The 21,989-nt window shown below is 47.4% G+C and overlaps 1 protein-coding gene across 1 annotated transcript in view; it reads left to right on the top strand.

Moving 5' to 3' along the window:
* Positions 1–21,989, top strand: part of LOC308054289 (uncharacterized protein) — a 73,669-nt gene that overhangs the window by 40,888 nt on the left and 10,792 nt on the right. The window contains exons 12-44 of the mRNA XM_080366834.1: positions 70–287; positions 848–1,099; positions 1,204–1,395; positions 3,264–3,413; positions 3,549–3,652; positions 4,127–4,344; positions 6,003–6,223; positions 6,471–6,617; positions 7,287–7,451; positions 7,687–7,838; positions 8,067–8,235; positions 8,490–8,598; positions 9,121–9,266; positions 9,911–10,036; positions 10,456–10,632; positions 10,809–11,033; positions 11,546–11,672; positions 11,997–12,196; positions 12,664–12,876; positions 13,689–13,834; positions 14,392–14,519; positions 15,398–15,530; positions 15,856–15,988; positions 16,474–16,626; positions 17,024–17,150; positions 17,357–17,568; positions 18,324–18,486; positions 18,882–18,964; positions 19,724–19,884; positions 20,112–20,253; positions 20,610–20,797; positions 20,897–20,957; positions 21,466–21,603. Coding sequence (XP_080222960.1) covers positions 70–287; positions 848–1,099; positions 1,204–1,395; positions 3,264–3,413; positions 3,549–3,652; positions 4,127–4,344; positions 6,003–6,223; positions 6,471–6,617; positions 7,287–7,451; positions 7,687–7,838; positions 8,067–8,235; positions 8,490–8,598; positions 9,121–9,266; positions 9,911–10,036; positions 10,456–10,632; positions 10,809–11,033; positions 11,546–11,672; positions 11,997–12,196; positions 12,664–12,876; positions 13,689–13,834; positions 14,392–14,519; positions 15,398–15,530; positions 15,856–15,988; positions 16,474–16,626; positions 17,024–17,150; positions 17,357–17,568; positions 18,324–18,486; positions 18,882–18,964; positions 19,724–19,884; positions 20,112–20,253; positions 20,610–20,797; positions 20,897–20,957; positions 21,466–21,603 — 5,279 coding nt within the window. The remainder of the gene's footprint in view (positions 1–69; positions 288–847; positions 1,100–1,203; positions 1,396–3,263; positions 3,414–3,548; positions 3,653–4,126; positions 4,345–6,002; positions 6,224–6,470; positions 6,618–7,286; positions 7,452–7,686; positions 7,839–8,066; positions 8,236–8,489; positions 8,599–9,120; positions 9,267–9,910; positions 10,037–10,455; positions 10,633–10,808; positions 11,034–11,545; positions 11,673–11,996; positions 12,197–12,663; positions 12,877–13,688; positions 13,835–14,391; positions 14,520–15,397; positions 15,531–15,855; positions 15,989–16,473; positions 16,627–17,023; positions 17,151–17,356; positions 17,569–18,323; positions 18,487–18,881; positions 18,965–19,723; positions 19,885–20,111; positions 20,254–20,609; positions 20,798–20,896; positions 20,958–21,465; positions 21,604–21,989) is intronic.

The following is a 21,989-nucleotide window of genomic DNA, read 5'->3' on the forward strand; positions in this document are numbered from 1 at the left end:
TAAGTTTGTTGGTTTTTTGGTTGTTTTTTTGTGGGGTGTGTGTTGGGTTTTGGGTTTTTTTTTTTGTAGGTTCTGTGCCCTAAAAGACCACCCAGGTGATCTCCAAGGGAACTTCACACATGGAGTGGTCACACCAATCGAATGTCCAGCAGGCTATTACTGCCTGTCAGGAACAAAAGCTGCCAATCAGTACCCGTGCCCAGAGGGCACCTACAGCAACCAAACTGGACTGGGAAATCCCAGGGAATGCAGACCTTGTCCTGGGGGCACGTTTTGTGCTAGTTCAGGTAGGAATCACATATGGATTAAATACAAACCAGTCTAAGATTGTATCTGGGAGAATCAAAAAGTCCCACCAATGTGTGAAGTGTTCTTCTTCATGCAGTTCATTTGACTTTTAAGTAGTGTTTGTACTGATCTCTGGGACCTCTTGAACAGAGATTCTTTGTGATTGTTTTCAAGGTTTTTGCAAAGTATCTTCTGTAAGTTTAATTAAAGAGTCAGAGCGAGGTGGTTTTGTTTTAGCAAAGATTATGAAACCAAAAGCCAAGCAGCTTGGGTTCTAGGACTCATTCGTTCTCAGTTGTCACTTGGTGGTGAGACTGGTACTGGTCAGCCTCTTCTGTAAAGGTGATCCAGAGAGCTGTTCAGGCCTTTAGCTGTCTGGTACTCAGTTGTGTAAGTAAATACGGAGACTGTAGATCGAGCTTTTAAGTAACAGAGCTAGTCACAGGCCAGTAAACTCTGAAATCATCATACTGACCAGGCTTGTCTGGTTTGTTTAGTTTGGAAGCTGTGATTTATGTAATGCCATTGGCTTATTTGACTTCATGCTCCTTTTCTTTAGGACTGTCATCCCCAAGTGGTCCTTGTTTGCCTGGGTATTACTGCACTTCAAAGGCACGTATACCCAATCCTGTTAAGGATGAGACAGGCAGCTTCTGCCCAGCAGGCCATTACTGCCCACCAGGTAGCAGCAAGCCAGAGCCATGTCCCACTGGCACGTTTTTAATTCACTCTGGGGCGTTTTACCGTAATGCCTGTCTGCCCTGCCCTGGGGGGAAGTTCTGCCAAGGAGAAGGTCTGGCCAGTGTTTCTGGTGTGTATTGCTTGCATCTAATCATCTTTTTTTGTCTCCCAGTTTGGAATTTTTGGTGTTTTGTTGTTGCTTAAACCTAATCCCAAAGCTTTTCTTTCTTGCAGGAGCATGTTACGCTGGGTATTTCTGTGATCTTGGATCCATGCAGCCAGATCATAAGCGCTGCCCCCCTGGCTTCTATTGTCCTGAAGGCTCTGAATCCCCAATCCCATGCAGCCCTGGAAGCTTTAACCCTGACAGTGGCAAATGGCAGTCAACAGACTGTCAGCTCTGCCCAGCTGGACACTTCTGCAGTGGTGAGTCTTAGCTGTCGTATTTGGGAACTGGGGGGTTATGCAATGTGAGTCACGATAGATGCCTACTACAGCTTTATTTCTTACAAGCTTGTCCTTAGCAGATACAGGAAGAACGAACTCAGTAAGTACCACGCATCATCTTTGGTTAGCGACGGTTTCTGCAGGATGTACACCAAGGATAAATGCCCCGAATCGTTTGTCTTCCAAAACTCCTGTTGGGTTCTCAGTAGCAGTCTCAGGTCACCCATAACACTTCTTGCTTGCTTGCTATTACACCTTCTTTCCTCCTTGGCTCAGCCACCTCCTCTAGATGTCTTGTATGTCTTCGGCCTCTCAGGGAAACAAAATATCCTGGCAAACGGGCACTTGGTACTGGCTAGCAGCCAGGGTCTGTGCTCTGAGGCAGCTGCTCCTTCTCAGAGGTTCTCACCATCTGTCTGTACAAGATGTTTACTTGCTCCCCCGAACACTGAAATGTTTGTGGTCACTCTGACAGTAACAGATTCACCCATCAACTTCCATGAGACAAAGAGGCTTTTCCTTTCTCAGGTGAGGACCTGAGGCAACAGGGAGGAAATGACTTGACTGAGCTAACACGAGTTCACAGCAGAGCTGGAACCACAACTGAGAGCCTTAGAATCACAGCTGAGCATTTTAATTGGAAACCTATGTTTCCCCCAGACATGTAATTCACAACTGACTTTCCTATGCAATAAGATGTTCTCTGTGTGAGGCTTCACAGAGAACTTCAGAGAAAAGGTACTTTCTGACACATGTTACAAGTCTATGATGGAGATCAGGATCTCAGGAGATAAGGGTTTCCATTCTCTTTGATCTGGCAAAGGAAAAAGAAAGGTATTGCTCTTGTTGTTGTAGGGCTGGGCAAAACCACTGCTGAAGGACAGTGTTCTGCAGGCCACTACTGCCCACCTGGCCAGTCTTCAGCTACTCCCATTCCCTATCGCTGTCCACGAGGCTTTTACTGCCCCGTGGGATCTGCTTTTCCTATACCCTGTAAGAATGGGACATATCAGTCACAGGAGAGGAAGGACTTTTGTGACCTCTGCCCAGCAGGACTCTTCTGTGAACAGCCTATCAAAAGTGAGGAGTCTGGAAGGGGCTGTGTGTTGCGATAAAAAGAGCTTCCATGTCACTGAGGGCTGAGTCTTCTTGTTAGGCTTAGTAGAACAAAAAGGGATTTTGAATGCCGTGCCTACCTTTGTTTTGTTAAGGTTCTGCTAACTCGGTATTACATGGATTGGACAGGACAGGCAGGTGCATCAGTTTCTGCCAGGAATGGAAGTGGAAACTCATTACAAAGAATATGAAGTTGTAGGTGAACAAGTAGGCTGAAGCCAAAACTCTCCTATCTGAGGAAAGTAACTCCATGCCCAGGAAAATAAAAGTAAAGAAGATATCCATGTACGGCAGCTTATGCATGCAAGAAAAAAATGCAGAAAATATGGCTGCACAGGTGTGCTTGAATTCCCTAGATGGGATTACTCTAAAAAAAACGTAGGCAGCTCCTTTGTAGACATCTGCATCTGAGCTAGTTTTCTGTACTCCTTCTGCAGTCAACAGAGAGAAAGAGGCCCTTCTGAGATGCAGTTTATCTTTCTCATTTTAGATGTCCAGCTTAGGATGAGACGAATTGCACTTGAAGTGCAGTTCCTCTGGAAGTGCTGTTTCTCTCCAATTACTGTGATGGGAATCTGAACAACTAAATCAGAAGTGCGCACGAGGAATCTCATGACCTGGCTCTGGCTGAACTAACAGCGGAGGAAGGCTGACTATGGCTGACAGAGAATGACATTGCCAGTCACCTCTTGTAGTATCTTCTGAGCAAGATGCTGTTCTTTGTTTCCTAGGCTCTGGAGCACATACTCCTGAGGTGTGCCCTGCTGGATACTTCTGTCTGCCCGGTACCCGCTTCAGTACAGAGCATCCATGTCCGAAGGGTACCTTTGGACCCAGGACTGGTGCTGCTAACGAGTCTGACTGTGAGCCCTGCCCTGCAGGTAAGGAGGCACTTGGCACAAGAAACCCAGGGAGCATACGTGGGAAGGTTGAGGAAAATACAGCTTCTCCCTTTGTGTTGTTGATGACTCCTTTGTGCAGGCCTTCGCACTGAGATTGTTTTTCGTTCATTTTAGGTATGTATTGCTCAGCACCAGGTCTATCACAGCCTTCTGGATTTTGCTATTCAGGTTATCATTGTGCCAAGGGAGCCATCAGCCCAGCACCCTTCCAACACAGGGTGAGCGTGTGCCAGGCAGCAGCACTGTAAACCTAGTGACCTGGGGACAAGGACTGGTCTGTCACAATCTCGCAGCTATTGGTGTAACATTTTCCAGGCGTTGCTGCTCTGGATGGGGTTGCCTTCTACGGCTGCCCCTGGAAGCTCCTTAGATGTAGTGATGTGCTCCTCTTAATGTTTGCTGGAATATGTTGCTGCCTACTAATAAATTCTGGCCATACGTGAGTTTCTGTGGATTGCACTTGGAGTGTGCCATCCAGTACCTCCTCCAAAAGATGGTACCAGGGATAGCACAGCCATGCCTCAGCAGCCAGTGCCCTTTTTATGCCAGCCACGGTCTTCATTTGGTTTCAGTGGCAGCAAACTCTTGGACTTGGCTCCTATGTGCCCCTTCCAGAACCTGTCTCTGTACTACATTGTACTAAAGCTTTTTTGAATAACGCTTTTTCTCTTCTCTATATTTTTCTGATATAGGTGGAATCTTCAGGCCTTGGTCTGCCTGGTAATGACATCTGTCCTGTAGGGCATTTCTGCCCCAGTGGTACAGAGTATCCCGTGCCCTGTCCTCCTGGATCCTTCTCTACCGTCGTGGGGCTGGAGGCAGAGGACCAGTGCCAGCCCTGCCCAGCTGGACACTATTGCAGTGGGGCAGGACTGTCTGATCTGGCCCAGACATCGCTGTGTAACGCAGGGTGCGGTGAGACTGTCACTTGTTAGCAGTGAAATACAGCCCAGCAGGATTGCTATAGGCTATAGTGGAGGCACTTCCAAACTAAAAGATACTGGGCCTCATTATCTCGTCAAATGCCTTGTATGCAAATATTTATACTCAGGATTAATTGAACTGTGAAGGACTTTGTTCTTAGCCCTTCAGGTCAGCTATGTAGCATCTACTTGGTGACCTCAGCAGTCATTCAGAGCCATTTCTTTTCCCTTTATGTTCACCTGACGTCCTGTCCCAGCATTATACATGTGTTCGCACTGTTTTCACAAGAGGTTTAGTGTACTGCAAATCCTTTATTTAGCGTGATAATCACACTTGCTGAGAATTGGACCTGGGCATCCTTTTTCCCTTCTGTGTTTTATCTCTTCTCCCACAAGGTGGTGCAAAAACCAGTGACAAGGTAGCATTTCCAGCCTGTAAAATGCAAGCAGAAAAATGCTGTTAGCGCTATTTGTCCATCTCATGAGTATGCCTCATAGCAAGAGGCTGCAGAAGCTCGGTTTATTTTATCTGTGTAAGAGAATCTTAGAAGCGATTTCATGGTAATGTAATGAGATTTCATGGGGAAGGCTTTCTGGTAGCAGATACCTCTTGAATTTAGTGGAGAAAATCGCTGTGAAATGTGGCTAAAAGTTGAAGCTAAGCTCAGAAATACAAGTGAGGGCTACATTTGGAATGACTAAAAATAATTAGCCACAGAAATAGACTGCTTAGGAATAAGAGAGAGTTGCCACATCCCAGTCAAATTTTAAGCCTTTCCAAAAATTCCTTTAACCCTAGAAAGATGTTACAGCCTGGCTGTAACAGTATTGATTAAGGTTTTCTAGGCTGCATGGTAATGAATATTACATGATTATAAATGAGCCTGGACTTCCAAAATCTGTGAAGTTCTTGCCCTCCAACAGGCTACAATTTCTGCTTTGCCCAGGTTGCTTTTCAATACCTCTACCATGTAGCATCCATCACTTCTCGTAGCCTGCTGTTCCGTCTAGACAGGTCTTGCTTCTGGGCAAAAAACCTCAGCTTTGCTGTTCTGTTGTTCAGTGCTGTTCCTTTTGCACAGAGTTGTTTGCCTTAAGGACTAGGAATTGTTTCTTCATCAGAAACAACATCCTTTGAATCCCTGTCTGCAGCTTACGATGGGATCGCGACTCTCATTTCCTTGTTGCTTAGCCCTTATGAGCCATCATAGTTTTTATAGTTCATCTTTATTTGTTGTGAGAGCGTGGGAAGGAGGTGGTAAAGGGAAGAGTCAGTGATGACATTAAAGCAGAGGCCTACAAGAGGACTGGGGATAAAAGGAGGCTAAGCAAAGAGAGCAGGAACTGAACGCTTGGGCCCTGTACTTTGAAGTAAAAAACTTTCAGTTTTCAAAGGCTTTTCCTTCCAGAATGAGAACACTTTTCAGTGAGCTTAGTGCAGAAAAGCCTTCTGCCGGGATTTTAAAGTAGGCGCTAAATTTCAGGTGCGGGGGGGAGGTTGTTAACAAAACTGAAATAAAACTGCATTTTCAAGGGGTGTTTCTTAATATGCTGCCCCTTGGTTCTTGGTTAGTGCCTCCCCCATCTATTGGCTCCGAACAGTGCTGTGAGCTTATTGTTTCAGGTCGGAATTCTCTCTCTACAGGTATGTTTGCTTGGAAGGAAACTCTGCTCCCTGCCCTTCTGATGGGATTCGTGGATACAGATGTCCCAGTGGCTTCTACTGTCCTGTGGGCACTGGGCTAGAACTGCCCTGTGAACCTGGCACGTTCAGCCCTGTGCCTGGGGCCGGTGCCTGCCTCCCCTGCCCGGCTGGGATGGCCTGCAGCAATGCTGCCACTGTGGAGCCACTCGGCTGCCCCAGAGGTGAGCGGTACATGTGTGCAGCAAAACCCTTACCACGCAAACGGGAAGAGGTATGGCAGATGCCTACACCACTCCTGGCCGAGCCATAGCAGTGGTTTGCTCCAGGGGTTGGGGTATTTGCTGTTAGAGCAAGCTCAGTGTTCCCCTCTCTTTCTCCTTCTGTGTTTTTTTTTTTTTTTTTGTTGTGTTTTTGTTTTTTTTTTTTTTTTTTTTGAGTAGTGTCTCATTCACCTCTTTCAATGTACAGGTTACTATTGCCCCGTTCAGACTGCTGTCCCCGTGCCATGCCCCGAGGGGACACTGAACACTTTGGAGGGGGCATTGGCCCCCACTGCCTGCAAGCTGTGCCCAGTGGGGAGGTACTGCAGAGGAGATGCTAACTGGGAACCTGATGGTGAGTTTGGTTAAAGACAGACCACCCGTAATGGAGGGGTTGGAGATTCAAGGCTGAAGGATGCAGGGCAGTAGAAAACTCAGTGTAAAGAGGTAGTAAAGGCTATTGGAGGATACCCTTTTACCCTACGTCTCTACCTATCAGTTATTTCTTTGTTTCATTCTTTTAACTGAGCATTTGGTTTGGATGTTACTTCTATGTTACTGCATCAATTTCCTTCTCTCTCTACATTTTTTTTTTGCTTTCTCTTTCTTTGCTTTTAACCCTTTTATTGCTGTTCTTTCTGTCCTCCTAAATCCTCCCTTCCTGTTTAAGCACAGAGTCACTGAGCCAAAATGCAAAGGTTGGCCACATGAAAAAAGAGGCAGAACTCTTTTCATAGAAAACAAAACACGGGGAACGAGTTAAAGAAGTCAGAAGGTAAGCAAATGGCGGATGAGGTCAGTGCAGGTAAAGAAATGAAATGATAGAGGCCAAAGATTGATGGGAAGAAGGGAAGGCAAACCGAAGGTGAAAAGCCTAGGATATCAGCGGTGACAAAACAGGACAAGGATGGGCTTCGGCTTCTCTGAGGTATCTGCCTGCTTCTGAGGGTTTGAGGATGTGCCTTTTCACCGACCACAGTGCCATGGGCTAGCAATTGCCACCCTGTCTGTTCTGTCATGGCAGGTCTGTGTGCAGCTGGGTACTACTGTGAAGGAGGAGCCACTGATGCCATTCCGCATGGGACACCTGCGTTCCCACTCAGTGGGCCCTGCCCACCGGGGCACTACTGTCCAGAGGGCACTCACTTCCCAGTTGCCTGCCCCATTGGGACCCTGAACAATGCCACAGGTGAGTGTGACTTCACCCACAGGTTTCTCCTGTGGTCCGCAGTGATGGGGATCTTCATTGCTGGCAGCCGTGGTCAGGGGGTGCCCCTGGGTCACCGAAGGGTATCGGTATGCTCAGCCAGGCCTGATGGTGCCAGCAAGAGGCAATTCAAATAAGTGCTGATGATGCTCTGACTGTACTGAGTGTACTTTCCTCTCCCTCTCTCATTGGCCTTGACTTTTGGTTTCCTCCTCAGGTGGTACCTCCCCAGAGAGCTGTGTGCCATGCTATCCTGGGTCTTTCTGTGCTAGCGTTGGTTTGAGTTCTCCAACGGGACCTTGTGCTGAGGGCTTTTACTGCCCAGCAAACTTCAGCTCCATCAGCCCCACAGCATTCCTCTGCCCGAAGGTACCGCTTAGTGATGGTTGGGCATTGAAAGAGGTGGGTCCCAGCTCTGGGCAAGAGGTGTTACTTTTCCAGTGGCAAAGGGTCACACACACCCCTGACTGAAATATTGATTATATCAACAAAGAATGTTGCCCTAGGCTTTGCTAATTCTGGGATTCACCCTTTACACAAACTCTTAAGTTTGCTTATCATCTCCTAGCAATCCTCTTCCTTCTGTGTCACTGCCAGGGTCATTTCTGCTGGTCAGGAGCAGCCCACCCAACGCCATGCCCTGCTGGGGAATACCAGCCGGCCAGGGGCTCTGCATCCTGCATTCCATGCCAGAGAGGATTCTACTGCCAGGAGCTGGTGTCAGGAGATCCCAAGCGCTGCCCACCACACTCTTACTGTCCTACAGGTTCACTGAAACTTGCATACCAGCTATGCCAAGGATTCAAATGTCGTGTGCCTCTGTGATCTCAGAGTTGTACAAACCTAATGTGTGTCTTCCTGTAGGCCAGGCGATGAGGAGGTGGCAATGAGCAAGCGTGGCATAGTTGCCGCCTTGCTTTTCTGGGAGTCATTTGTTATACTCTGACACAGTTCTAGAGTCCTGCCAAATCACAACAGTCTTTCTAGGATTCTTTATTGTCTCTGTGGTCTCCCTTTCAGGCACATGGGTTCCTTTCACGTGTCCTGAAGGCACCTTCACTCCTGTAAATATGACTGGCCTCTGGACTGAGAAGGAATGCCTGCCTTGCTTGCCTGGTCACTACTGCAGGTATCTTGCATTTTTTCACCTTGTCCTAAGCAGTTTGTCATCCTTTTTTTGTGCTGTTAAGTCAATGCTAAGTCCCTCCCAGCTTCTTTACCAGATCTCTCATCAAAGAAAAGAAATATAAGCTTAGACACAGTTTTTGAGTACAGAGGTGTTGGATCTGTGAATTTTGGGGAGGCATCTCAAAGCAGTCGGACATTGTTGTGGTACAAAGAAGCATCTGAAAGAGATAGTAGGTAGCATTGGTGAAAACACGGAAGTAATTCAGAAAGTCCAGCCTAGTAAAGTCATCCACAATTTCATTTAAAGCAATTTTCCCATGTTCATGGAATTTGAACTAGCGTGCCTGGCTCACTCTAGTCATCTGCATGTTTTTATAAGTGGAAAACCTGGGTCTGTTATCTCTCTCATATCAGTGTAAAAAAACCCTTGTTGCAGACTTCACAGAGCTCATTGCATCAATACTTGTTCTGTTTCTGCACAGTCTTATTAGCAGTGTGTAAATTCCTACTGTCCTTGCTCCAGGCGTGGACAGCTGGAGGGGAAGTGTGCTGCTGGATACTTCTGCCTTGCTGGGAGCTCTCAATCTACTCCACAGGGCCACAGCTTTTCCTGGAGCCTCCTGGCAGGGTGCCGCTGGGGTCAGGTGTGTGCAGGGCTGTGTCCTGCAGGTAAGCAAGAATCTCAGTAGTGTTGAAAATATAGAATATTGACTTGCTGCTAACCAACTGGAGAGCATCTGTTTTCTTGCGTAATGTATTGTGATGCCTTGTTTGAAGTTGTCATTGTTTTCCTCTGTGTTTATGTCTTCTGAACAAAGAGGTGCGCCTGACTGTTGCAGCACAAACAAACTAGCAGGCTGCAACAAGGCTTTACCATTGGTCAGATTCTACCATCTGTGCTGTATCTCCTTCCTCCAGAGGTCAGACCACCCTGCTCCTCTCCCACCATCCTCAGGGCTATTTAACCACTTAGCAGGAACGAGCTACACCTGCACATCACCCATGTCAATCAGCCCACTGCCTCTGAGGCAAGGCCACAGCTGCACGTTATCAATGCTAATCAGCCCACTGCCTTCATTCCTCTACACCTGACCAAAAAGGCCACCTTTAATTTTTGGTGCTACATTCTAGTCCAGAAGAGTTTGAAGGTGCTGGTTTGGTGCTCCATATGCCCAACAGCTGGGTACAGATGTTCATTCTACAACAACAGGAGGCTCTTGCTGATTCATTTATGCCATTGGAGGACTTTTATGTTTTACTTTCATCTCTCTCTTTTTTTTTTTCTTTTTTTTTTCTCTCACCCATTTCTGTAGGTTTCTACTGCCTGGAAGGATCTGAGGTACCTATACCATGTCCTGCCAATACTATTAGAGATGTTCCAGGGGCTGTGAAGAGAGAAGACTGCCTGCCCTGTCCACCGGGCCACTGGTGCAAAGCAGGTTAGAACCTGGGTGTAAACAGTGAGGAGAGGGCATGGCAGCTGCTTTTCAAGAGTTGTATGTATCCCTGAGTCTGGTGAGACTAGCTTTGATACTAGATACTGTACGGTGGAACAGCCCTCACAGCAGGACACACTCTCTAGCGAAGAGTTCAAGTATCTGCAGAGAAGAGAGACATTTAACATGGTTAATATAATGTGCTGTTCCAGCAAACATTGGAAATGTAGGAGAGCCTGAAATCACAACCAGTCTCCAAATATCCCTGTGTGCCATCTGTCAGAAGTGGTACTTGGATTGTGGAGGTGGATTGTACACATACATGCAGTAGTTTAGAAAGGACCCAGGGAGGACACAGAAGAAAGGGGTTTCAATTAACGATGAAGAAATGACTTCTTAAAGCCCTACTTTCTGCTTGTTAGGGGGTTCAGAAGCATATCCATGTCCATCAGGACACTATTGCTTGGGAGGCAACAGCAGCGACCACAGCAGTCTGGCACCTCAGAAATGCCCACCACAAACTTACCGCAAGCACCCAGGGGCTCAGAGCCTGACAGATTGCCAGCCATGTCCTCCAGGCTATCACTGCCCTTTATCGGGTAAGTGCCAGGTGAAAGCCAGCCTTTTCCTACCTCTAGAGCTCATTACAGAATTCCTTAAGATGAGACAGGGAAAGGGGGAAGTAACTGATGTTCACAGAGAGGTAAAACCCCTTTTCTAGAACCCCTCCTAGCCATTCAGCCTCCCTTTCTTCATTCCTTTCTCTTCCTAACAGGTCTGACCAGGTTTGAGGATTATCCCTGCCCCCCTGGATACTGGTGCCCTGGTAAAGGAGATGTTTTCCTTTGTCCAGCTGGCACTTCCAGGATCCAGCCTGGTGCAAAATCATTGGAAGAGTGTGATCCCTGCTCACCTGGATACTATTGCCCGGATCCAGCACAGACAGGGCTGCCTAACACCCAAGGGGTGCCTTGTGAACCTGGCTATGAATGCCCAGCAGGTGACGTGGCCATGCTCCTTCATTTTCTCTATTTGCAGCTATTTCTGAGTCTCGATGGCTGACAGTGCACAGCAGGTGTTTAGCAGTGACTACAGTCCTATTCTTGCAGCAGCCCTCCCAGGATAATGGTCACTGATGGAGTAGCTTTAGAAGTGGATTTATTACCCCGAATTCTTTTCCTGGCTTTGGGCCTTTGAATTCCCATCTCCAGTTCTTCAGCCCTCCCTTCCTGTTCTCGTTCAGCTGAGGTTCACAGAGGAGGTGGTCTGGGCCTGGAGACGGAGCAGGTACCTTTCATCGCCCAGGGCTGGGCATTCAGGTGTCAGCATTTCATGCTAAATAGCAAACTGGTTCCCAACAGACCTGTGCCCTTTTGTGAGCATAAGGAAGAGTGCAGTGTTAATGGGCAGTCACACATATTAAAGTCCTCTTGCTCACTGTCTCCCCAGTGCATAATCTCCTGTTCTGGGAATGTCACGTGATCAATCACTGTTTCCCCTTTTTTCCACCAGGTTCAGTAAATCCAAAACCTTGCAGGCCTGGCCGATACTGTGATGCTCGCACAGCCGTGCCTTCAGTGTGCCCTGCTGGCTATTACTGTCCTGAAGGATCGTCGACATACAATAGCCCTGAGCAGCTGTGAGTACCTAGCATGTTTGGTGCAGCCAGCTTTAAGTTTCTAAAAATTCTTGAATATTTTGAAACGGGCCTGTGATAAAACCTGAGTTAATGCTTCAACCATGGTGGTTGTGTGTTGGGCAAAAGCAAAGGTATCTTTGTAATTACAGTGACGGATTTGGTGCCTGCTAAGACTGAATAGATTGTGATTTCTACTAGTTTGAGCCTGGAACCAGATGAGAACCATTTTTAATTTTGCCCTCAGTTTGCACTGGTCATTGAATCCAGAAATCAAAATATTTTCAAAGACTTTCTTCCCTCTTCCTGCCGCCTTTTGCCTTCCAGGTGTGTATTTCCCCACTACTGCCCCCCAGGCAGTGCCCATCCACTGTCTTGTGAAGGCGGGTATATGGCCCTCGGCTTGCCTGGTCCAAGGGATTCATTTGAGAAGTTCTGCAGAATCTGTGATGCAGGCACTTATCGCAGTGACACTCTCATCACGGCACCCTGTCAGCCCTGCCCAGCAGGCTTCATCTGCCCACAAGGTAAATGGAGCTGCCGTGGAGGAGTGGGGCAAGCAGCTTAAATTGTAATCACAGAGTTTCGAGGTCTGTGTGGGCAAACCTCTTAATCCTTAACGGTTATAAATCCCTGGTGTGGGCTGTCACATCAGTTTGTGGAGCATTTGTCGTGGCAGGTTGTGTGTAGGTTGAGGGTGTAGAGAAATGGGTCAGGAGTCGGTTGGATATGGGTGTCCTGTCTCTCAGAGGGTGACCTCTCAGGCCCTTGCAAGCCCTGTTTTCTCTAATTTCATGGCTTAGCTGAGAGGCCCAGAGTTAATATATTACCAGAAGTAGAAAAGTAAACCTAGGGGTTCTACATTTTGCTGTGTGACAGTCATTGCTGCTTGCAACCTGCTGAGTTAGGATGCAAGAGGAATAGCTTTACAATAGCTTTACTTGCTTGGGTCCATGAGCAGTGTCTGCGTCTGAAAGCCCACCACTTTCTCTAGGCAGTGAGAATTACCACAAGAAACCTTGCCCCAGTGGCCATTACTGCCCTCCCCTGGCATCTGCCCCTCTGCCCTGTCCCCCGGGGACCCATGGGAGCAGCAGCTTCGCAAAGCGTATAGAGGATTGCCAGGCCTGTCCTGCTGGCACCTTCAATCACCTTCCTGCTCAGGCTGCCTGCTTCCCCTGTGGCAGCTCTTCTTCCTCTCAGCCTGGTGAGTTTTGCTGTGTGTGAGTGAAACTTTCATCACTGTTAAGGGAAAGGCTAAAAAGGAAATCACCTAGAAATGTGATTCCCCCCCCCACGTGGTTTTATGGTGGACCACAAGCCCTGATATCCTCATGATGCTGTACGTGCCACCAATGCCTGACTGTTCTTCCTCTGTCCCAGGCAGGAGGATTTTTTTTTTTTTCCTTACACTCTGTTAGCCAAGGGGATTTGATCTCCTTCAGTGAAGGAAGGGATGAGCAGCCCTACTGATTCTTGCTCTATCATTGCTTTGAAAACAGCAGAGTGTCACCAACAGTACTTTTGCCCTGAACTGGGGAGCTTGCATTAAGTGTAGATGTGCTTTTGAGCCAAAATTGGGTACTGAACCGTGTCCATTTTGAGCCATGATGAAGTGGGAGAAGGTGGGAAAACTGGAAAACTTGGCAGCTTTGATTGATTGGGTCCTTACCCTGTCTGGTGGCTTAATGTACAAATTAATGGAGTGCTTGTCAAAATGCTGCTGCTGCAAATGACCAGCTGGGCCTTTCTGCATCTTCTGTTAAATGGACACCTCAGGAAATGGTCTAATGATTGTGCTGGTGGAGCAAAAGCCAGGCTGGCTCCAGCTGGCTTTCCTGTTGGCTCAGCTCTGCTGTGCTAGTGGGGTAGCAGCCTCCAGGAGCGCCACTAAAACAAGCAGTGTGATTTGGTCAAAGACCGTTCAACACAGGAACTGTTCCTTTTCAGAGAGCACAGGTTTTTACAAACTGTATTTCCTACCCAGATTACCACTCTAAATCCAGCCTCTTCTCTAAGGTGCTACCAGCTGTACCTGCCGTGGGCTGAACCGGGCTTTCCAGCAGTCAGATGCCTCCTGTATCTGCCGGGCAGGTTATGTTTACTATGATGAAAGAGGCAAGAAAGACCCTGACAGCAACAGCGATCAGGACTGCCAACCTCAGGTGAAATTTGACTTAAAAACAAAACAGTTGCATGAAATGCAGGAGAGGGAGGGTAATTCAATGCTTTAGGTAAGCCCTGTCTCAGAGTGTGTGCATGCAATCCACGTTCCCCTCTCTGGGCTGCTGCAGACATGAGCAAGTCCTTTAGCTGGTTTGTTTGAGATTCTTGACCACTCCTTGTAGGATAATGGCATTTATCTTTACTGGAATCTTGGGAGGATAAACTCAGAAAGGATGGAGGCAAAGGATACTTCTGTGCTAGGGCAGTGGGGAGCAGCGCAGTGTGTTGGATTACAGATGCAGGAATTTAAGCTTCCATATTGTTATGATGGAGTTCTTCATCAGACCTGCTTGAGGAATTTGGATGGGAAGGGAAATGGTTGTGATCTTCCTTCTTTGCTTCCCACGTTGTCTTTTCATGGCCCTTGCTGGATTACCTTTACGTTGAATGTCAGCAGCGTGGGTTGGGGAGGAAGAGAATTTTAGGGATGCTGCATCTCGGTTGAAGTGCCAGAGCTCGTCTGGTTTCACACATTGGATGGGTGTTGTTCTTCCAGGTGGATGAGCTCTGTGCTCCTGGAGAGGTCCGTCTGGCATCTACGCGCCAGTGTGTTTTTCCTGAGCGATATGACTGCTCTCCTTCTTGTGGGCCTGCAGGTGGAGAGATTAATGCAGAGCTGGGCATGTAAGTCTCAGGCTAGCCTCTCATTAAGAAGCACTTCACAATTAGTTCTGACTGCCTGAGTTATGGATCCCATGAGGTCATTTCAGGGTAGGGCTGTGGGAGGCGTTTCTGAGAAACTTTCCGTTGCTGGAGTTCCTTTCTGTGGAAATACTGGCCTTCAGTCCGCATTCATTGGCCTCGTTCCTCTACCTGGAGAGCACACCTGTGTTTTTGGCGTTACCTAGGGATTTTGTAAGCCTGGGTGGAGACACCAGAATGAGCACTGAGTGACAAGGGGAGGGTGGACACAGATCAGTTTTCTGAGGCAGGCCTTCTCCACCTGCCTCAGGTTGAGCCCCCATACAGTGGATGGTCGCGCTGTTAGATGTAGACCAGAACTGGGGAAATCAATCCTCAGTTGTCATTTCCCTCCCTTCCCCACGTTAATGCTAAGTCACTGAAGCTAGTTCTTGCCGTAGGATACTACTTTTTTCTCTTTGTGAATGAACTTCTGTATTGAAAAATCTCCTCCTGGCATGGATTACATAGAAATCTAGTGTGTTAAAATTACACTGTTTCTTTCAACCGTTTTCTCAAAGCAGAGCTTTAGGGAGGGGTGCATGATGCTCTGTTACAGGGCTGAAGCTGATCTCTGTTGCACACCAACAGAGGTCTGTTGGAGAGTGGGTGTTGCATTTTGACCTTTCACATGCGTTGAATAGCAGACACAGAACTAGACGAGATGGGCTGTGAGTTTGCTTTATCCTGTTTTCCATGGACACAGAGTAGGCCCGCTCATTGTGTAGACCGTAAGGCACTGTGGCTAGCCTGACCATCAGGATGATGTAGCTGTTTGCTCAAGGATCATAAATCATCAAGACCTTCTGTCCACTTTGTAGATGTCACTGCAAGCAGTATGTCTCTGCTGAGGAGCTCTGTGACCAGCTGTGTTTGCTGAAAGCCCCACAGATCACCTTGGGATTTGGCATCAATAGAGAGCTGCTTCTGAGGATGAATGAAGGAGAAGTGCGGGTAGGCGTGGAGTAGGGGAATGCTTTCTCAGCGTGCGGGTCTGGAGAGGGCCCTTACAGATTATGGTTAGGTAAAGGGACTCCTGGGGGCTGGGATTACAGAAGGGTACAAAGCTGTGAGCAGAGGGGAGAGGCTCAGTGTGTCTCCTTACCCAGGGTACTGACTAGGCAGCAGGTTGGTGCACTATTGAGAAATGTCGGTTTCTGAATGGTGGAGAAGAAAACCTCACTAGAGCAGTCTTGTGCAACTGAAGATAAGGCTGATCACAAGCCAGGGTCAGACTCCAGGGTTGACAGTGATCAATGTTCCCCTCTGCTTTTAATAGGAAGTGGCAAACGTCCTGGGCCCAGATGAACATGTGCAGAAAAGCCAGCGGGTGCATTTAGTTCTGTTTTGTCCCACTGGGGTGCTGGGTTTCATTGTCTCCAACACCGACGTTCTGGATGCATTTCTCACTGGTAAGGCTTGAGAGCCCCTGAGAGGGAACTGAAGCTCCAGCCAGACTAAGCCGTTCATTTCCTTTCAAGCTGGCACAGCAAGTGGCCAGCAAGTTGGCACAGAGGGAATTTATTGTCAGACACTCCGAGCTGTTTACAAAGTAGGGAGAGATCTTGTTCTCTCTGGGAGTAAACAATGGGGACCTACGCTGGCTGCCTGGTTAGCTCCCTGGGAACAGGTCAAATAAAATTGTAGGGTGATTTTGGCCTTCCAAGGAACTAGAAAGAAACTCCATTTGGTGGCAAATCTGTTGGCAAGTGTGTGGTGGCTCCCAGTTCCAGTTGCTCCTCATTTATGTAGTGTGACTGAGAGCAGAATTTGGCTTTGTGAGCAGTAACTGCCCACAGATATGAAGTAAATAGTTCTTCATTGCCAAGGGTTAGGTGTTTTCGCATGCTGATCATTTTGCAGAATTAATTCTTTTTTCATCTGTTGCCTGTGGCAGGAGATTTTTCATCAGATCAGTTGCTGCAGAAAGGCCGTCGAGTCCGGAGGACTTCCTCCAAAGATATCCATGCCTTGCCCCTTGTTCCTAACCCAGTAGTATGTTTGGAAGCAGGAGACACAATCCTTTTCCAGCTTAGCATCAATTCCCACAGTGAGTGTTGCTGGATCTGTGTGCGCTCTTCACAGATATGTGTCCAGACCTGTCTAGAGCAATGACTCCGCATTTCATAGTACTGCATGTATGAGCACATTCCTTCACCTCCCTGTCTCTCTTGCCTTCAGGGGATTCCAGAACTTTAGTTTAGGCTCTGCCATTGACTTACCTGGTGCTTTTTTTACTTTTTGACTGGATTTCTGTAGAGTAGAGGTGAAGTTTGCTCTCTGTTGGAAAGCTAGGTCTTTGTTGGGCAGTAATGCATCATGCGAATGAGTTGACACTGCACGGCCCTTGTAAAGAAATGCAGTTATGTAGTTCTTTGCCAGACCGCTGTCAGCTATCCTAATTGCTGTGGGTCAGAGCTGCTGACGCTCTGCTGAACTGTTCCCAGGTCGTTCCTCCAGCCATTACCCTGTTTATCAGAAGCAGCATCTATATAACAACAACCCAGGCTGGGATTTTGGACCCTTCCGAAGGCTAGACCACCTTATCCAGGAGACTCACCTCAACATCTCCTGGTAATATCTGCTGTGATTAATAGTGCATGTGTTACGGGCAGGATTTAAGACTGAGTCTTTCATGAAATCAGTAGGTCCTTGGCACTGAGCAGTGTGTGAAGACGCCAGAGTTCAGTGTGTTCAAGTGCATGTATTTAACAGTCATCCTGGCTGGAGGCTAAGGGAGGCTTGGATCAGCCAGTGCCTTCCTTACTTCTCCCTTTTAGGTTTGCCCATGTTTTCCTGGAGTCTGGGACTTATGTTTTCAGGGATAAGACCATTCAGGAACACTTTCTGATTGTGACTGTGAATGAAGCAAATGTGGGCTGTGACCCCAGAGATGTGTCCTTCCAGCCCTCTTCCCTGTTCCAGCTGGCCAGACGTGGCGTTTTGAAGCAACAGAATCTGAACTTGGCTCCTAACTGGGCTGCTGTCACAGGTACAGCCAAAACACTGACCTTGAACCTTGATGTTTAGCCATGACCTTTCTGGTACCTCTTTGGGTGTTGTTAAAACAAGTGTTTTGGTTGGGTGTTGTTTAGTTGTGGGTTTTTTGAAATACCATAAAACCACTGCCTTTGTCAGTTTTAAGCCCTTTTTCCAGTAAAGCTTCTCTTCCTGAAAGTTCACTGCTCTCTAGCCAAGAACCTGCCTGTGTAGGAGCTGAAGCAAGGAGAAAGGAAAGAAGCAGTTGTGTTTTTCCCCACACCCTGCTTGAAGAATTCAAGTAATTGAGGGCTTTGTTTTCCCTGGCTTGAAAGCAGAAAGTGCCACTGTGTTTCCGTGATAAACTATATTGAAATTAAATGCATCATTTAAAAGTTCACTAAAAGCTAAACACAAGGGCAGTTAAGGTCTTTCCTCAAGGCCATACCTCTGTGTAAGCGCTGTGTACACACCAGTCCCTTGTCCATCAGTGGGAGGACGCTAAAGCAAAGAGAAATGAAAGTGTGACTTGCAAGCATGATCCTTGGTTCTGTCCCCTTCAGCTGGTAATGCTGAAAACTTTTTGCCTCGTTGCCTGTGTGCACCGGATCAACAAGGCGAAGCCCACGTAATGAATACGAAAGTTGCTATATGTTGGTTTTGGGGGGGAGGGAGGCTGTTCAGTGAAGTGTAAAAGGGAGACCGTGTTGCTGATGCACACAGTTGCCTATGTTTCTTACTTCTTGCCATCACTCTTGGCTTCCTCAGTGGTCCTCTTTGTTCTGGGCTTCCTAATTGTGGTGCTGACAACCCTGGCTATAGTGCTGCAGCCTGCTGTCCCAATCATTAGCCCCCTGAAGAGCTGGAAGCCACGATGGAGGAGCCTGGGCGAGCCACACATCCCACCAGAGTACATCCTCCTTAAAGACAGGTAAACCGCCCTTGTGTGGGTATCTGGAGCTCAGACCTTGATAGTACAAAAGCATGTCCTGTTGCAGTTCCTGAATCTCTCATTCCCCGATGCTGGACTTCCTGCCAGCTTTACAGTATGCTGAGTTTCTAGCTGCACAAGCAGTTTCTTGGGATTACCCAGGAATTCCCCAGCAATATTCCAGCTCTCTTTCACTGCAGTGTATGACAGCTCTGTTGTCATCTGCACAACAATTATTGCCTGAATTACCTGGCCTAGGTTTCCTCTGCATGTTTTGACTTCAAAATCTAGACAAGAACCCTATCCTTCTGCTTGAACTAGGCTGATGATGCTGTGGTATCTGATGTTACTGAGAAGAATGAGATGCTCTTCAGCCTCTTTGTCATTTCCTCTAGCCTTCGATTCTATCAAACAGTTGGTCCTCATGGTTCTGGAGAGGATGCTGACTTTGGAGAGAAGGGAGCTGCGCATAATGCAGGTGAAGTGCTGTGCCAACTCCAGGTGTCCCACTGGTTTCTTCCCACTTATTCCCCATTCTGTTGTCTTCTGTTTAACTGTCTAGTATGAGATTTTGATACCTAGAAATTTGCATGCAAACACTGGCACTTTGCCTACTGAGCACTCTCCTGTTTGTGCACATTTGCACCACACACCCCAAACTTCTGTCCTAGGTTTATTTGAGCTCTTTAGTTGGGGAGGGTAACCTCCTTTCATTGGAATGGTTTGGCGTTGTCTCCTTTAAGAGTTAGGAGGGTAAGTGGCCAGCCCTGGAAAGTCCTTTAAAACAACAGCGGGTTCAGATAACTAGTGAAGAAAATAAAGATCTTTAAAAATACTTCCTTGGGTTCTGTTGGTCATTCAGTTCTCTGAAGGCACATGACTCTTGGTGCTTGTTCGCCTTCTGGGGGTGACCTCATCTTGGGAATTTCGGGATGTTCACAGGGTACAGCAAGTCCAGAGCCCAGCAGATGGCACCATCTAGTGATGCTGAGAACAGCTTACAGGGAAGTAGCATCCTGACAGTTTACTGGACAAGTTAGGAGTCGATAGTAACGCTCTGTCATCCTCCCCCTCACGCAGGAACGAGACCTCTTACATCTCTTGCCTCATCCGTTTTCCTCCTTCACAGAACACAAAATGCTGTTGCCTCCTATGGACAGGCAGTGCCCCCTCTGGAAAATAAAGTATGATAGAGTTGTGGCCAGTGATTAAGTGTGAGCCTTACCTTGTGTTTCAGAAGAGCGTTCTGCACTGAGGGTTCTGGAGGATTTCAGTGTTCGCACCCTGTACGATAAGCTGGAAGATCAGAATTTGCATCTGGCATCCCAGCTGGCAAAGCACAGGATGGATGTGTTGGCATTTTACAACAGAATCAGCCAGCAGATTCAAAGTCTTGTGGTCAGTGTGAAGGAACAGCTGAGGGAAGGGAGTCTTGGAACTGTAATTTGTAAGATAAGTGGTTTCCCTGACATGGCAGTTTACTGAGGGATAGCTCTTAATCCTCTCGGTACCTTATTTTGGCATAAAATAATTACGCTAATCTCTGTTTTGATAGGAGAGGCAAAATGTGGAATAGGTGGATTGTGAGGCTTGCAGAGTCTAATACTGCTGCTTTCTGTAATCAGGACATGGTGCAAGCACAGGACTCTGAAGGCCTGAAAACCTTTGTTGAGCAAAGGATTTGTGGGCGTAAAAATGCAGGCAGCGGCCGGGCAGCAGTGGGTGCCGAACAATGCGATCAACACTGTAGCAACGACTTCGCAGCAGGTGAGAGAACCAGGTCAAGAGCAAGAGAGGAGTGATGTGTAAGGGTGGCATCAGAGGACCAGTTGAAAACAAGGCATGGCTCATACATAAGACGAGATCCCACAAGATCGTGTCTTCCAGTGGTGGTGTAGTTCTGTAAGGGCTGACAGACTGTCGGGTGAGCTCAACGGGAAGACAGGTCTGTCAGCTTAGGAAAGGGTAAGCACAGTTATCTGGAAGTGTTACAGCACGAGGTGTCTTGGAGCTGTCTTGTGGAATTTCCAAAGAAAGGTTCCTGCCCTTGGTTTTGCTCTGGAGATCTCATTCTTCGTGTGGTTCTGTAGAAGGCCTTTTAAATTGCTTGTCGGGTTCATTAGGTGCTCCATGGCAAGAGGCAACAGAATTAATGAAAGCTCTGGAAATGCTTCTTGGGAATGCTCCGTGCAAGAACGTAGCTGTGAAACAAGCGATGGAGCTAAAGGTCCACGGGCAGGAGGCGGTGGCAGTTGTATCCCCGCTGGACAGCCTGGCCAGTGAAAGTAAACCAGAAGTAGTGGAAGGGCAGGTGAGTTGCAGGTGTCTGTTGTTGGGCCATCTCTCACCTTTTTGCTAGTTTTTCCACTTGCCCATTTATTTTAACTGTTGGGCCCTTTCTGTCCCACAGGATCATGAGCTTTTCAGTAGGAAAGATGCTTTCTTCAGCTTCCTTGGACATGAAGAACATGGTAAGGGCAGTGACTTAGTTGTGGGTGCCACAGGTGGTTTTCAGAGATCATAGTAGAAGGCTGATTCCGTGAAGTCTAGGTTAAGAGTGGATATGTATGTTTGTTAACAGAGCAAATGTATAATTACTTTTCCCATTTATGTGATTTCTTACTTAACTTTCTGCTGAGGACAACAAAATTTCTCCAGTAAGGGGAAAGTCACTTCTGCCTCCTCTGTCCCTCTGTAAGAGTGAAGTCAAGGAGCTTTTGTCCCCACAGACCCTTTACACTTATATATTGAGTGACTGCCTGTAAAGAAGAGATTGAGTGTCATTATACTTACTAAACACGACTATGGGGAGCTCAGGAAAACTCTGTACCATCAGTTCTGTGATCCTCACAGCCTCTGGGTAGACGTTCCCTGTGCTCAATACAGTATTTGCTCATGGCAGCATGTATATTGCAGTCATCCAGCCATGAGGAGCCTCTGCTTACTTGAGGAGTAGAAGTGCCTCCCTGTTTCCTTCAGGTTTCGATCTCCAGTTGGCTTATCTGGCTGAGTTGGAGGTGGAGGGCCTGATAGCAGCTTCCCCCCTTGCCAAGACTCTGCGCGAGATCAAGCAAGCTTTGGTGAACCTGCAGCAACCTTCAGACCTTGTTAATCCAGGTAACAAATCTTCGTCTGTATGGTGGTTTCTGTTTCCCTATAGTGGATAGGAAATAAGATTACAAAATGGGATGGAGATACGTTGTCTCTCCTCCTTGGTGTAAAACATACATGCAGGTCATTGAAAAGAAGTCAGCAGAAGGCCAATAAGCAGACCAAAGTACATAACTAATTCACAGGTGTAGACTTGTTTCCTTCTTTCTCTCAGCAGGTACTTAGAGGATTTTTGTTTCTTATTAATCCATTTGTAAGAGCTTTTCTGTTCATCATAACAGGTTTCCAGGGAAAATGTTGCAATGTAGCCAAGATCTGTGATCTTACCAAGCAGTTTACCAGCAAAGGAATAAGGCATCTGTTCTCTTCATGTGTACTGGTTTATAGCTGTA

The sequence above is a fragment of the Falco punctatus genome (assembly GCF_963210335.1).
Source record: "Falco punctatus genome assembly, chromosome: 16".
Taxonomy (NCBI): domain Eukaryota; kingdom Metazoa; phylum Chordata; class Aves; order Falconiformes; family Falconidae; genus Falco; species Falco punctatus.